Source organism: Macrobrachium rosenbergii, chromosome 15, assembly GCF_040412425.1.
Source record: "Macrobrachium rosenbergii isolate ZJJX-2024 chromosome 15, ASM4041242v1, whole genome shotgun sequence".
Taxonomy (NCBI): domain Eukaryota; kingdom Metazoa; phylum Arthropoda; class Malacostraca; order Decapoda; family Palaemonidae; genus Macrobrachium; species Macrobrachium rosenbergii.
This window is the reverse complement of record NC_089755.1, coordinates 56,495,440-56,509,241: the sequence shown is the minus strand read 5'-3', so window position 1 is coordinate 56,509,241 and position 13,802 is coordinate 56,495,440. Positions and strand designations below refer to the sequence as shown.

The 13,802-nt window shown below is 37.5% G+C and overlaps 1 protein-coding gene across 2 annotated transcripts; it reads right to left on the bottom strand.

The window, feature by feature from the left end:
• Positions 1–425: 425 nt before the first annotated feature.
• LOC136846776 (uncharacterized oxidoreductase YjmC) lies at positions 426–13,406 on the bottom strand. 2 transcript variants are annotated; one of them, XM_067118014.1, is made up of 10 exons: positions 12,225–13,406; positions 9,655–9,796; positions 9,022–9,210; positions 8,292–8,353; positions 7,283–7,336; positions 6,057–6,155; positions 4,902–5,094; positions 4,505–4,659; positions 3,225–3,335; positions 426–2,455 (listed from the first exon to the last, which is right to left on the bottom strand). In XM_067118014.1, exons 1-10 carry the CDS (start codon positions 12,630–12,632, stop codon positions 2,408–2,410), a joined length of 1,461 nt encoding a protein of 486 aa, XP_066974115.1. In that variant the 5' UTR covers positions 12,633–13,406; the 3' UTR covers positions 426–2,407. The 2 variants fall into 2 exon arrangements, with proteins under 2 accessions (XP_066974115.1, XP_066974116.1); XM_067118015.1 differs by having other exon boundaries at positions 12,085–13,051.
• Positions 13,407–13,802: the final 396 nt, after the last annotated feature.

The window sequence follows — 13,802 nt, the reverse complement described above, 5'->3', positions numbered from 1 at the left end:
AATACTGATCAACCACTCCCTGGTGTAGAGCACTACATTTTCAGTAAAACTGTACAGTACTGTTTTAATATTAAACTATACAGTAATAACAGTGAACATAAAGGCACCAGGAACATCATAAGTAGAAACTAGACTAATCATTATTAGCAGAAACTAAGCAGAAATAGTAGAGGTTTTGCCAATATATTCTGAAGGATGTGTTTTGACACAATGTACATGCTGACTCAAAAACAGGGAACTCGTGCCCAATTCACCGAAAACTAGATTCCTTAAAGAAACCATCTCATTACAGTTCACAAGTAAGAGTTATTAGTACAAGGAAACTAAAAATGTCTGACTGTAATTAGCCGACTATGAAACTAAATCCATATCAGCTTGCATCATCTGCAATATACTTACACATAAGTTGATTAAAAAGCAAGAGCCATTATTTTCCCCTTTTATTCACTTTTTGAAAAAGTACCACATCTACCAAAAAATATTGCATATCTTTTCTAGCCTACACAAACTGTGCATTTATAACTTCTAAAATATTGCACACAAAGGAAAATTTCATTATCATTTAAATACAGTATTAGGCTACTTATATATACTATGTAGGTAGACATATTAGGTAGCACACCCATGTGTGGTTTTTTACCACTTTGCAAATACCTCATCAAAATCTTTAATCCTTGTGCATCCTTCATACCCATGTAGCATTTGTAATAATGTTTACATTTTGATATTAAAGCACAACATTGTACATTTCTTCAAATAACTTAGTAAACATTACATTTTTATACTGTACAAGAACTTAGTACATATCTACTTTTGTAACTTATACCAACAGACATAAAGAAAATGAGCACAGAAGCGTGCTTACATGATTATACTGTATTATTATGTTTTTGTTGGGAAGTTTCTTTTGATTCCAGAGAACATTTCTACTCTATACTCTGCATATTCAGTGCATAATATAACATATACAAACATTATAAAAGTAATGTTCTTTATAAAAGCAGTGCAGTGTCATACAGTACTTAGAGTAATAAACAATAATGCACCAAAATCAATCAAACCATGCTGTACTTCCAAATGGAACTTCATAAACGTAATAGGAAATACAAAATTTAGTGATACATACCACAGAAATGGATGTATCAGTACAGACACAAATCTGCACATACAATGTGTGTGCAGCTGTGATTCAGCACAGCTAAGTGCATATTGGTCACCACTCCAAGGAAAGGCAAAACTTACACAGAAATATCTGCTACAATTACAGACTATTTTTGTTAAAAGTGGAAACATGAAACACCTTTACAAAAATAACTCCTTGTATCGCAAAGTCTATAAAAAAACTTTAAGACATCTTTTGCGAAGGGGAATCATAATCTTTATTAAAAGACAGTACTTCTAAATACTGTATACAACTAATGCATAGACATGAGCAATTTCATCATAATACTTGCTGATATTACGTGCCCAGAAGCAAGATAGAAAAGGGTAATGTTCAGGCAGTGTCTGAACTAGATATGAATATAGGTTGACCAGACTATTGAGCTAAATTTCCAAACTCACAGGGCTGGATCGAAGCATACTTTCTGGAGCGAGGAGGCACAAATTGGGGTGAGAGAGAGTTAGACAGCTGGTGGGCAAAGAGCCAAGGGAATACGTGTACAGTAAAAGACAAGAGTTCAACACCACTGGGGACGGCAGTTAAGTAGCACGGAACATTTTAACCGCATACGGTTTTTAAGTAATTATTCCCTCAGCAGGTTTTTTAAGTATATTTCATTATCATTAGATTTAATCTATCATACTCTTAAAAGTAGTTTATAACTACATTTGTATGTTGTGGAATGAACTACAGTTTTATTTCCTATTTGTAGTTAAGCGCAATAATGCGAAGTAAGTATTTATTGTGAAGCTGGAACATATATGATGCAATGTATCTATTCTGGTACCTTTCTTTGCATATTTCCAAGCACCAGAAAAGAAATTCCGGTAGAAATTCCGTAAGGACTACACCTATCAACAATACATAGCTACATCAATGAAAGCATCAAGCAAAACTAGAACAAGAAAAGGAGACTGCATCAAAAATAACGTATGCAACATTTTAGTGCCCAGATTTCATGAAAATAGTATAATGTCTCTACTGTATGTAGTTTCCAAGAAAAGTTTTTTTTTTCTGTAAAACAATGTGTAATTAACATAAAAATATTATCACAAAGCAAATGCAGTGACGTTACTTATCATATGCCTAAGAGTTTCTACTGCATTTACACAATGGCCCCAAATCATTATCAACAACAATTTATCACAAATTAACAGACGATAATCTATTACAAATTAACCTCTCTTGATTTCACACTATCTACCTTACCTGTTGGCCCCCCTCAAGGGATAACCTCTGTAAGTTTTATGCAGGCTGCATGGGGTTCACATTCAGTACCTTGGCAAGCTTCCACTGAAAAAGGAAAAATTAAATATGAGAACTCTGCTACGAAGAATAAACGAGCATCATATACCAGGGCAGAAAAACCACTGTGATCTAAAAGACTAGGATGGTTTGTTTGTATGATAAGTACGGAAGACAAGCAGGCAGTCAAGGAAGTAGCAGACACGTGAAGAGATCATCAAGTAAAGGATGGAAAAAAGACTTGGAACAATTGAGGATTCAGGCAGAAAATGCACTAAGGACAAGAGCAGACAGAATGAATTAACGGGTAACCTCATAAAAGATAAACTTGACGTACTATGAAAACCTTTGTTAGTGGTAGTATTTATTACTCCTTTTTAAATCATTTTCACTATGGAACACAATTATAAAGCAATGTTTCATAGCTCTACAAACTCATGATCACCACTGAAAGGAAATGACAGATTTTCAAAAGGTTTAACTACAGGACATCAGGATTCATGGTCAGGTCATGTGTACATAATATGAGGAATTGGTGAACAGACTTTGTATCGAGTGGCCAGAAAAGACCGACATTTCAAAGACTGAGAGGGTTTGGACATGTGATAAGAAGAGATGAGCAGTAGGTAAGGAAGAAGCAGGATAGACTTGTAGAAAGGCCCAAAAAATCATGGAGTCAGGGACAGATAAAACCCTAGACTTGCTGGAAGTTCAGGAAGAAAGAGCATGGAACAGAAATAAAATAAATATCGCTTTATTTCCTTTCCGACATCCACATACCAAATAATTATGTAGACAGCTGTTCCCTCATACATACCGAATCTGTAATTTGGTTGATGTGATAAGTAATGCCACCTTCTTTCTTGATTTTCTCAATGTGTGCACGTTCTGGGTCGCCGGCAGCTAATACTGGTTTTCCTTGTTCAGCCTGGAATTATATGAAATAAAGTTATAATTCGAGAGAAAAGGAAATTTTCCACAAAGCCACCTTAGAAACTGATATGCTAATGATATCCTTTAGTAAATATATCTTTCATGTATTCATTACTGGCCACACAGCAAACTTTAACAAACATGTATTGTAATGTACAAGTTGAAAAGGTGACTTGTTCCATGTATGAACATTTGCCCAAAAAACAAATAAAAAGAGTACAATGGTTCAAAGAATAAATGGATCACCTCAAGTACCTATAAGGTTGAAGGTTATGCATGGGGACATAATGCGGTACTACATTACAAGACAGGCTTGTCACCTACACAAACGGTTAAATGCTTATTGGTTTACATGGTCACTTATCTTTCCTAGAGGCTACAAAGCTTGAGTCACATTTTATGTATTGTATAACATTTTCACCATTTTCTATGATTTACAAAAAGCACATAGAATGTAGTACAAGCACCGAAGGTCACGCACAACTAATATATGCATATCAGAGCTCTTCGGCTAAATGCTAAACATTGTAAGCACTGAAAAGGATGTGAAATATATAGTAAAGCACTTCCTTTTACATGAACCTACTGACTATAATCATGTATTTACTGTAAACATTAGGCAGCTTTACAGTGAATTATTGAACATTCTAAAAATTTCATAATTACTAGCTGGGCACTAGAATTCTGAATTTACTCTAGCAAACATATATCCCATACGATACTCTCAACCTAAACTATACATCAGTAAATTTAGGAGTCAACTTGAAAGGGAAATAAGCTTCCAGAGAAGCAACATGATAAAGAAAAACAGATCTACAGATAATTCTTTACAAGGTTTACATTTCTGGAAAAGGGGGGGACATCAACATCTAAACTGATGCAGCTGTATTTTTCATCTTAATTTACCTCCCTTCCAGTAAAATTTCCTTACTATGTATCAACTGTCCTTCTGTAACTGGAAAATTGCATAATGTAACTACCAGGATGCTTGTCCTATCACCTGAACTTAATTTCAACATGACTATTTATTTCCTTCTTTTACACTCTTACAGACGCACAATATCAATACAGGATTAGTCTGACGAGCAAGAATCATACTTGTCTTCAAAATTGAAATTTATAGCATAAATCCGAATTATTCTTACAATTTCTCGCATCACTTACTGGTTCCATATTACGGCAGTGGTCCATCAAATCGCTCATTCTGCCTTCAAAACCGGGGGCAAAGAACGACGGATCAATAGCTATGAAGCACTGACCCAAGTCGGCTGGCCGATCAGTTTGCATCCATCTGCGTACGTTTGGACCATAATGTGCACCTATTCCAAAGAAATGAAAACTGATAGAGCTATTTTAATATACGTAAAGTAATTATGCAAAATGCACAACAAGCGTTCATCAATATCACTCACACGAGCTGTGAAGAAAACAGCTTCAAATAACAAGCTAAAAAGCTAATAGTAAGCATAAAGGAAATTATTTTTCACAACTAAAAAATATACAGATGTAAATGAAGAGAGACTATTACATAGTTAAAACAGCAATACAGTAGTGTATATACCTGCCATTATTCCGCAGAAAATCTCCACCAACATTCCTAGACCGTATCCTTTGTAACCAGAGTGTGTCTCCGGGCCACCGAGAGGCATTAAGGCACCGACCATAGCATCAGCCGCATTAGTAGTGGTTTTGCCATCTTTATCCAAGGCCCAACCTTCAGGAATTGGTTTTTCCTTTCTACGCTCCACCTCGATCTTAAAGAGGGAAACGTCGGTTGAAAAAGGAAAGACAAAAACTACACACACAGCCATAAAAATATAACAGTTCAAGTTAAAAATGTATATCATTATAGGAAACGTTAAAGAGAATCTTCCAGCCAGGATTGTCATTCAAAGGAGAAAAATCGAGATCAGATGCAAGATGACCATCTACGGACTTAAGTTGCTTAACTTCAACATATTTGAGCCACTCAAAACTGGGCTGCCCGATGTAAAAGGATTTAGGCCATCCAGAAATGAACCTGCTCAGCGTCAAAGGACCCAAGCTAAACGTTGTTGAGCTGCTCAACTTCAAAGGATTTAAGGCCTGAGGCTTTCTGTTACCAAAGACTAGAACTAACTGTGTAACAAGTAAGGGGCTGAGCTGATCTGCTTTTGTGTAAACATAAATGACTAGCGACTTTTTTTTTTTTTGCTTGGGCTTTCTACTGACAGTCATTTTAGGTTCTGGAAATGTATTCAAGACTGATGAAAAATGTTTCATATCTATAAATGACCAAATTACAGAACTGTACAAAAATGATCGAGATGTCTCCAGAACATGGTGGCACTGAGAGAAACTCCTTAACAGCAAAACATACAGTATATATGGGGAGTATTTGACTCAAAAATTTATATAAACTAATGGAGAGTTCTGAGCACATAACAAAAATTAAATAAGCATACTGCTTTAGAACAAAAAGCACAGATAAATTTCACCATCAATCACTAATATGTTTCATTATGATGGGACATCCATGTCAAATGACACAAATGCAAGCATAGCTACAGTGCGATAATCTTCTCACTTATCCAAACTGATAATATCTTCTATGAATGAAACAATCAGTTACATTACTAATTTCCATCATGAAAAATGTCAAAACCAGAAAATATAGTGTACAGACATGGATAACTATAGAGTAAAAAATACAAGGAACTATGCACAGATAATTTACCTTGCCAACTGCAACTACACACGTGGCCATATCAAGGACAAAGCTGTCATCCCCTTTTGCTGGGGCGGAAAGAGCGATTGGGTTTGTGCCAAGCGCCGCCTAAAATACAAACATGATGGTTGACAGTAATCAGTAATGGTTTACCAATCAAATGAAAACACTAATCTGTAATGTATTTACACTATGCCTGAGTGTGTGCGTGAGAGAGGGAGGGAGAGAGAGAAGGAGAGAGATATTCTTTCTACACTCTGAAAGAAATTTGAAGCACAGCCATCCCACGTCTCTCCAAATAAAAATGAGTCACCTGTTGATCAGACTGTCACCGTTTTCAAGTTAATGTATCTGATTCTATTCAAAGATATATGAAGGTCAAGAAATGCTTAAAACTTTGGCACCAACATGAGAATAACAGTATGTGAGTAACATTACAGGAACTTAAGAAAATGGTTCTGATACTAATACCAAACATAAAAGCTCTTGTTGATGTTCGTAAGTACCGTGTTTTTAACATAAATTTAAACCGCTTACAGTATTTCTACAAAGAACAATGCATTTTATATGCATTAACCTCATTATAATAAGTCCGTATGGGATGTGAATCATTACGCCTTCCTTCAGTAAAAGTTTTTAATGCAGGGTTTTCAATGTGTTCTCAAACGGAACAGGTGCTGTAAGTTCCCTAAAACACAAGAAACCTTCACTGAATAATGTCACTTTAGAGGAAATATATCAGGTGGGATATCACCTGTTCAGTTTATCCACAATCATGGACCCAGTAACCAGCTGACCAGGGATAGTGCACTTTCTATGTTTATATGAACACAACACAGTAAATATGGATCACTGAGAAAAATGAATTACTTTTATGAAAAACACAGTTAAGAAAGGTGTATTGAAATGCAAGTATGGTTTGTGACTGAATAATTAAAAGAGAATATGAACTAACAAAAACTCTGCCTCATTAACCATCAACCTACTCAAATTCAGCTGAAAATCTTACAGTGAAAATATTTACAAATCTTGTACCACAGAATCTCAACAATAATAGAGAAATATCAATGGCAAGGAAGTTAACAAAAATGCCTAACTTTAATGACTTAAAATCTTTGCATTATATGCTTTGCTAAATGAAATATTATGGCAAAGAGAATTGCTACAACTACAGAGTGCGATTCATTTACGCTAACGGTAAATATGGAAGGAAGATATCGGTAAACTGGACCTACCTTCTTTGCTCGAGTGGGGGCAACCAATGGAGAAGTGTTTGTGAAGCTCATTCCCTGGAAGTACGACAAGTCATGTGAATCTTAACCAACAGAAATGGCATAGCACACTAAATGGGACAACTTGAGTTATCCACCAGAACACTTCAAGAACTCCTGACTATTACTGCCATCTCACATTTAAAATAAACACTATGGTGTTTTGTTTCTGTAGGATAAATGACTAAACTTTATCAGAATATTCTAAGGTCTTTCTTGAATACAGGCAGTCCCCAGTTTACAGCGGGGGGTTCCGTCCCCCGCGACGCGCCGTAAACCGAAAATCGCTGTAACCCGAAGCAACATAATTATAATGGGAATAAATAGCACTTACAGCGCCGTAAGTCCAGGTAACGGCGAAAAATCAGGGTTAACAGTGCCGGAGACAAGCGCCATAAGTCCAGAACGACGTAACCCAAACCTGACGTAACCTAGGGACTGCCTTATTCATTTTTGAAAGACATTAAAACAATTTAAACTAATACTATTGGTGACAAGGAATTTTATGCCATCGATTTCCCGGCAGAAAAACTTAAGTGACTGCTTCCCATACAGTACTTTATTTAATTTGCTATCTTCCTTTCTCTGTTTTTATTTTAACATCATCTTCCTGTATCTTGAACAAATCAAAATCATACGTTAATTAATAATTGAAGGTAAAATAAAAAATATTTCTAAGCTAAGAGTTCTTTGTCTTAAATCTATTTCTAAAATCTAAGATGAAAGTACGGTACTGTACAAACATATAATCAGTGCTAAGGATAATGAGTAACAAATCTTAATTCTTACCGCTACACTATCTAACTATGCATTAAAATTATAGGAGAAGCAAGGTTTCACAAACAACAGTTAGTTAAAACAAGCAAAAATAAATCGGCAAACATTCATCTTATTCTATAGACGCCTGTCGAAAAAATCTACGAACAAAAAACAAAGCGACAATGGCCGTGTTACCAAACCACCACTCACTCACCAGAAGTCCTTGTTCTGTGGCCCTCATCGCGTACCATCCGGCAATTCCGTAATGGTTACTGCCTGAAATACATAGGCTCCTTGAAATATCAATATGCGATATACATATTACTCTAAATCTAGAGATGGCAACCCTGCTGCAACTATGGCGAATCTTCTGCAAAAATAGAAAACTGTTGCAGGATGTTCAGTGTACTATAAGGTGGCCTGTACAAATAATGATAAGCCAGTTAAAAAGAGGATTGTGGTCTGTCTAGAAGAAGTTTAAGTGTTATGGAAAGTTAAGCCTGAATCAGAATAAGGTGGGCATAATATGATAACTGAAGGCCTTATAAATACGACTTATGGAGAAGCAGTGTTAAAACAACTATAATGTTATCAAGAAGGCTTGTTCTCTGTAAATTTGATGGAATCATTCTAACAGCTTTACAGGTACTGCTGATTATACATGTTTTGGAACAAGGGTGCTTTTGTACAGCCAGCACACAGTATAACTATAACAGTCTCTAAGTGTACCTAGAAAATGTCCAATAAACATCCAAATGCTGAACAACATTCCACATATAAGCATGAACAACTCATGTGCGAACAGAATTGGAGATACACAATATAAAAAAGGACGTCATGCTATTAATGACACTGCAAAATAAATATGACAGATGCGTTCATCATCAGAATTACGTTCAGAAAATCAAATTCAATTCACTGTACCTCAATAACATGAGGCTTACCTCTAGCACAGACCCAACCAATGCCAGTCTCCTTAGCTTTCTTGACAGCCAGGTCGATGCAGAAGTTGCCGACGACTGGACCCAGCCCATTATTGCCGTTGACTAAGGCCGTGGACACACTTTCCTTTTCGATGGTAGGGTCCGCTCCCCCTTCACAGATTTTCTGCCGCACGTCGTTCACGTACATTTCTGGCAATGAGCAAGTATTCAGTACCCTGAACGCGAACAGGAAAAAATTAAGCAAGAATTCTGCTTCATACACACTGCTTATACAGTACAATATTGTATTCTAATGATAAACAGAAAGACTTCTTTTTCGATGTTCAGTTTCTTAAACAGAATTTCATTCACTCATACACATTGATTATTATATATTCTAAGAATAGAGTAAACACTAATTTCTTTTTCAATGCTCAGTTTCTCAAACAGAATTTCAGTTGCATTACTAAATACTAAATACAACACTGTTTGCAGTTTTCAAAATACAGTACAGTTGGACTTATACAGGTCCAGCAATCAAGGACTCTTAAAACTCAGCCCTAATGAGAGAGAGAGAGAGAGAGAGAGAGAGAGAGAGAGAGAGAGAGAGAGAGAGAGAGAGAGAGAGAGAGAGAGAGAGAGAGTCTGACTCACCCAGTCGATTAAGACCATGGCTAAAATGGCCCCGTTTATCAGCAGCAATCAACACGTCAGCAAGCGCAGTTGCATGGAACTTGGGTGTTCCGACAGCTGTCATACAGTCAACCATGTACCTATGGACTTCTTCGGGGACATACTGCAATATTTATAATAGAATGATCTCAGCAGGTTATGGGCAATGATACAGGCTTAGTCACAGTAAATAAGTAAATGAGCCTATACTTACAGAACGCAGCATTTAAACAAACTGCAAATGGCTGGTTTTAGCTAGTTTTCTATCCTGAAAGATACGGTAATTTTCAATTTTCAATTCTGGTACAGCATATTGGGACACAAATATGTATTTCCATAAAACAAAGCATTTGTATCTGGTGCTAGCCACTTGCCTATCTATGCTTGAAGAATGATTCAGGGTATATGTAAGCATCTTGCAACACAGAAAAATCACATGGTTATACAAGCGCTGAAATGTTTATAATTACTTGCAACATAAAGCAAAATCCTAGGAGAAATATGCAACACGATTCCGCAACTAACAACAGCTTGCTAAACCATAAAACAACTCCTGATAACAAAGATTTCTATTTTCATAAAATAACTCTTTCCGGTATTGAAATACGTACAGTGCTGGGTAGTATCACGTAAAAACAGAAATCAAGATAACGGGGGAAACTGCTTCCAATTAAGGGGAAGAGTTGCTTTATATGACAAATGAAAAACACAATGGAGGCAGCAGCAAGGATGACAGACGCCCCAAACCCTAATGTATGGTATTGCAGATTCAAAACCTGATAAAAGACTATTATTACTGTAGTTGCAAGTAAGTGGCTGTTGGAGACAGCAAGAGGAAAAGCAGCAAAATTAAAGTACTGAATACATTTACACCGGCGAGTTGTAAAGTAAAGCTCGCGCTGCATTATAATAATTGAAAGCATGATGTAACAAGACAGGATGTACTCCTTGATAAGAGAGAAAGAGCTTGAAGGAAAACCTACTCACCTATATTAATGAAACGAAAACAAAAGTAACCAGAAATAACCTACTGTGCTCTTTACTGACTGTACACCAATCTGACAAGGTCATATTTCTAATGGTCAAACTGACTCCCACAATGTCATGTCCAGCATACTTAATACAGTTTGGGGTGATTATGCAAGCACTGATATGTTAACGCAGTGCTTCTCTCGTTCATTTCTCATACTCCTGTCGCTATACTATCTTAAATGAAATACTGTACACTCCAAATAATATTAAGCAACAGGTAAAAAATTTTGCTAGAAAAGGAAATTAATACTTTACACATCAAGTCTAGCCTACACCTTAACCTAACTTATCCTTAACTAGGATAGAATGTTCTATCAGAATACACATCACTTGATTGAAACATTGATCCTTTTATAACCAAACTGATTTTAAAAGTACCTAAGAACTTGAAAGAAAGTTGAGATCCACGGAACTGTGATACAAAGTATAACTCTGCTTATTTCGGGAAACCCTATTCAGCAGCATAAAGCTGTTCACAGCATGTGTACCTTGACTGTCATGCGCTAGCATGTATCTCCTTAAGTTCTAATGTTCCTTTATAAATGATTTTTAGGGATGGCCATCCTCGGTCAAGTTAGGGTCAAGGTGGGTCAGGTTAGGATGCAAGCCTTTGTGATTATGCGCCGGAATCGCTCCAGTTTTTCGTTGCTTTGCTTGCGTTTTGCTTATGGCATTATTCTTCAACTGGTGTTGGCTCTATTCACCAGTTTGCTTTTATCCTTTGCTTGTAATTTTGACTTTCATTTCTGTCACAAAATAACTCGGTTGCAATTTATCCCACATTACCAGGAGGTCCCCTGTTATTGCTGGAGAGTAATGAATTAACAAAGCCTTTACAGCAGAAGTCATATGAATCACATATAACATAAAAAAGCCACACTGTGCATTATATGTAGCCTTTGTCAAACCTCTGAAACAACAGGTAGTTGATATGTCAGCTCAAGAAATGTCAAACAACCACCTGTCAGCAAGATTTAGGCTGTGATTCGGATAAACCAGAACAACTCTTGATAACTCATACTGTACCAGGCCTGGCAATCAACCTAAATTAGGATGAAATACAAAAATTAACTGGGTGATGAGGGGATAGGCTACTGTTAGTGCAGAACTCGAATTTTCGCTTTAATAACAATCAGACAATTACTTAGGTACTGGAGTAAGTAGTCTTTGGAATTAATTTAAAAAATCACAGGATAATCCTTGTTAGGAGAGCTAGGGTAATCCATGTAGCTTTAAATATCAATGAATAATCTAAAAGCATTGGACTGGGATAATGAAAAAGCTATGAATACTGAATAAACAACAAAAAGAAAATGGTCCATTAAAACACGCAGGCAACCCAAATAATGGCAGCAAGCTACGTCCTACGGGTTCACTGACCTACGAGCTACCGTAAGCACTGCTTTAACGTCAATCAGCAACTGTCATTTTTAACAGGCGCAGAGCCAACAGGTCTTTGAACAACGGCATAAAAGCGTAAAAAAAAAAAAAAACACCGTAACACAGGTGACACGTCGCACCTTCGTCCCCAAATTAGCAGGTGGCGTGTGCAGTTTCTTCTGGTTGGCCAGGAAATCCATGTCTTCAGAGCTGAAGGAGCGACGCAAGGGCTTCGACAAAGGGCGGCGGGCGTCGAGGAACTGTTCGTCTCCGTTGCGAGCGAGGCAGCAGCGACTGCGTCCGTCGGAGGATGACGGGAGCGAGGACAGACGGGTGGATTGCTGAACGGCGTGGTAACAGCGACTGCTAACGTGGTGGTGGGCGAGGGTACTGGTTGATGTCGGGGTGGTGTTGCTGGTGTCATGGTCAAGGTTGCTCCGGCGGGGGGTGAGGGCAAGGGGGAATAAACGGAGCCGGGGGCAAAATACTGATAGACGTCTCCTCCTCCTCCACAGGAGCATCCCGACTCCGCCTCCTCCTGCACTCATGTTGTAGATGCCGATTCCGGAGCGCCCTTCTAATTCCAGTCGAAGGAATTCTTGTAATTTTACACCGCCACTGTAATCCTAAAACTGCATTAGTGTCTTATAGATCTATATCGAGAGACGACGCCACATATACATAATTCAAAACCGTGACTTCGAAAGTCTTCGATCCGTCTTCCCCGGCTCCGAAATGACTCGGTGGCACCTCGAAGGTTCCCAGCAGAAAAGAATATTTTATTTAATGCCTTGGGAACCGCTGCTTTACGGCGGCGACCGCTCACACTCACTCGACCTCTTATTGCTATGCTGCCATTTCCTTCCTCTCCACTGCTCTTTTTAACTCCGCTCGGCGTAATTTTCAAAAGACGTCTCCGGAAGACATCTTCCTGAGGTCTACCGGATGACACTTCAAACCAGCCACTGTTTACAATCTACAGCTGATCAGGTTGCCAAGTAATGCATTTGTTTTGACGGAATCCCTATTCATTTCCCCTCATTTCCTACGCCCAAATAATTATTATTAGTCTTTTGTAAAATCTGAAAGCGTTTAGCAATGCCAGTTACATGTATTTATGCACTTATCAGCAATTCGTTTCAGACAGTTGCCATGTAGTGCATAAGAGTCTTGGACGTCGGCCAAACTTCTGTAAAAATATTATAAGGAAATGTCAAGTTGCAACAGATACAATCAACATTCCTATAGATATGACGTTGATTTGGCAATTGCCCCGTCCAAATACCCATATTTAGTAACCACGCTTGTCGTGGCTTGCTTTTAATATAGTATGCATGGAGAAGTCATCAGGTACGAGGTGCTGCAGCAATAGGTGATAAAAAAAAAGTTTGCAATAGGCCTATGTGATGGGTTTGAATGAATTTCACTCATTCATAGCTGGTTAAGTGAAAAGGAAAGGAATGTTGTGGCTTAAATTCTGTATTAAGTTCTTCTAAATGTTCAAAATACATGTCATTACTACCACTGACTAGATATCACCATCATTAACATCGATAAAAACATTAATTACTGTATTACTGTACTGCAAGAGTGGATGGATGTTATAACATCAATTGCTACAGCAGCAATTAACTTATGTCAGAGAGAGAGAGAGAGAGAGAGAGAGAGAGAGAGAGAGAGAGAGAGAGAGAGAGAGACTGCCTCTTTAATCTTTCTGT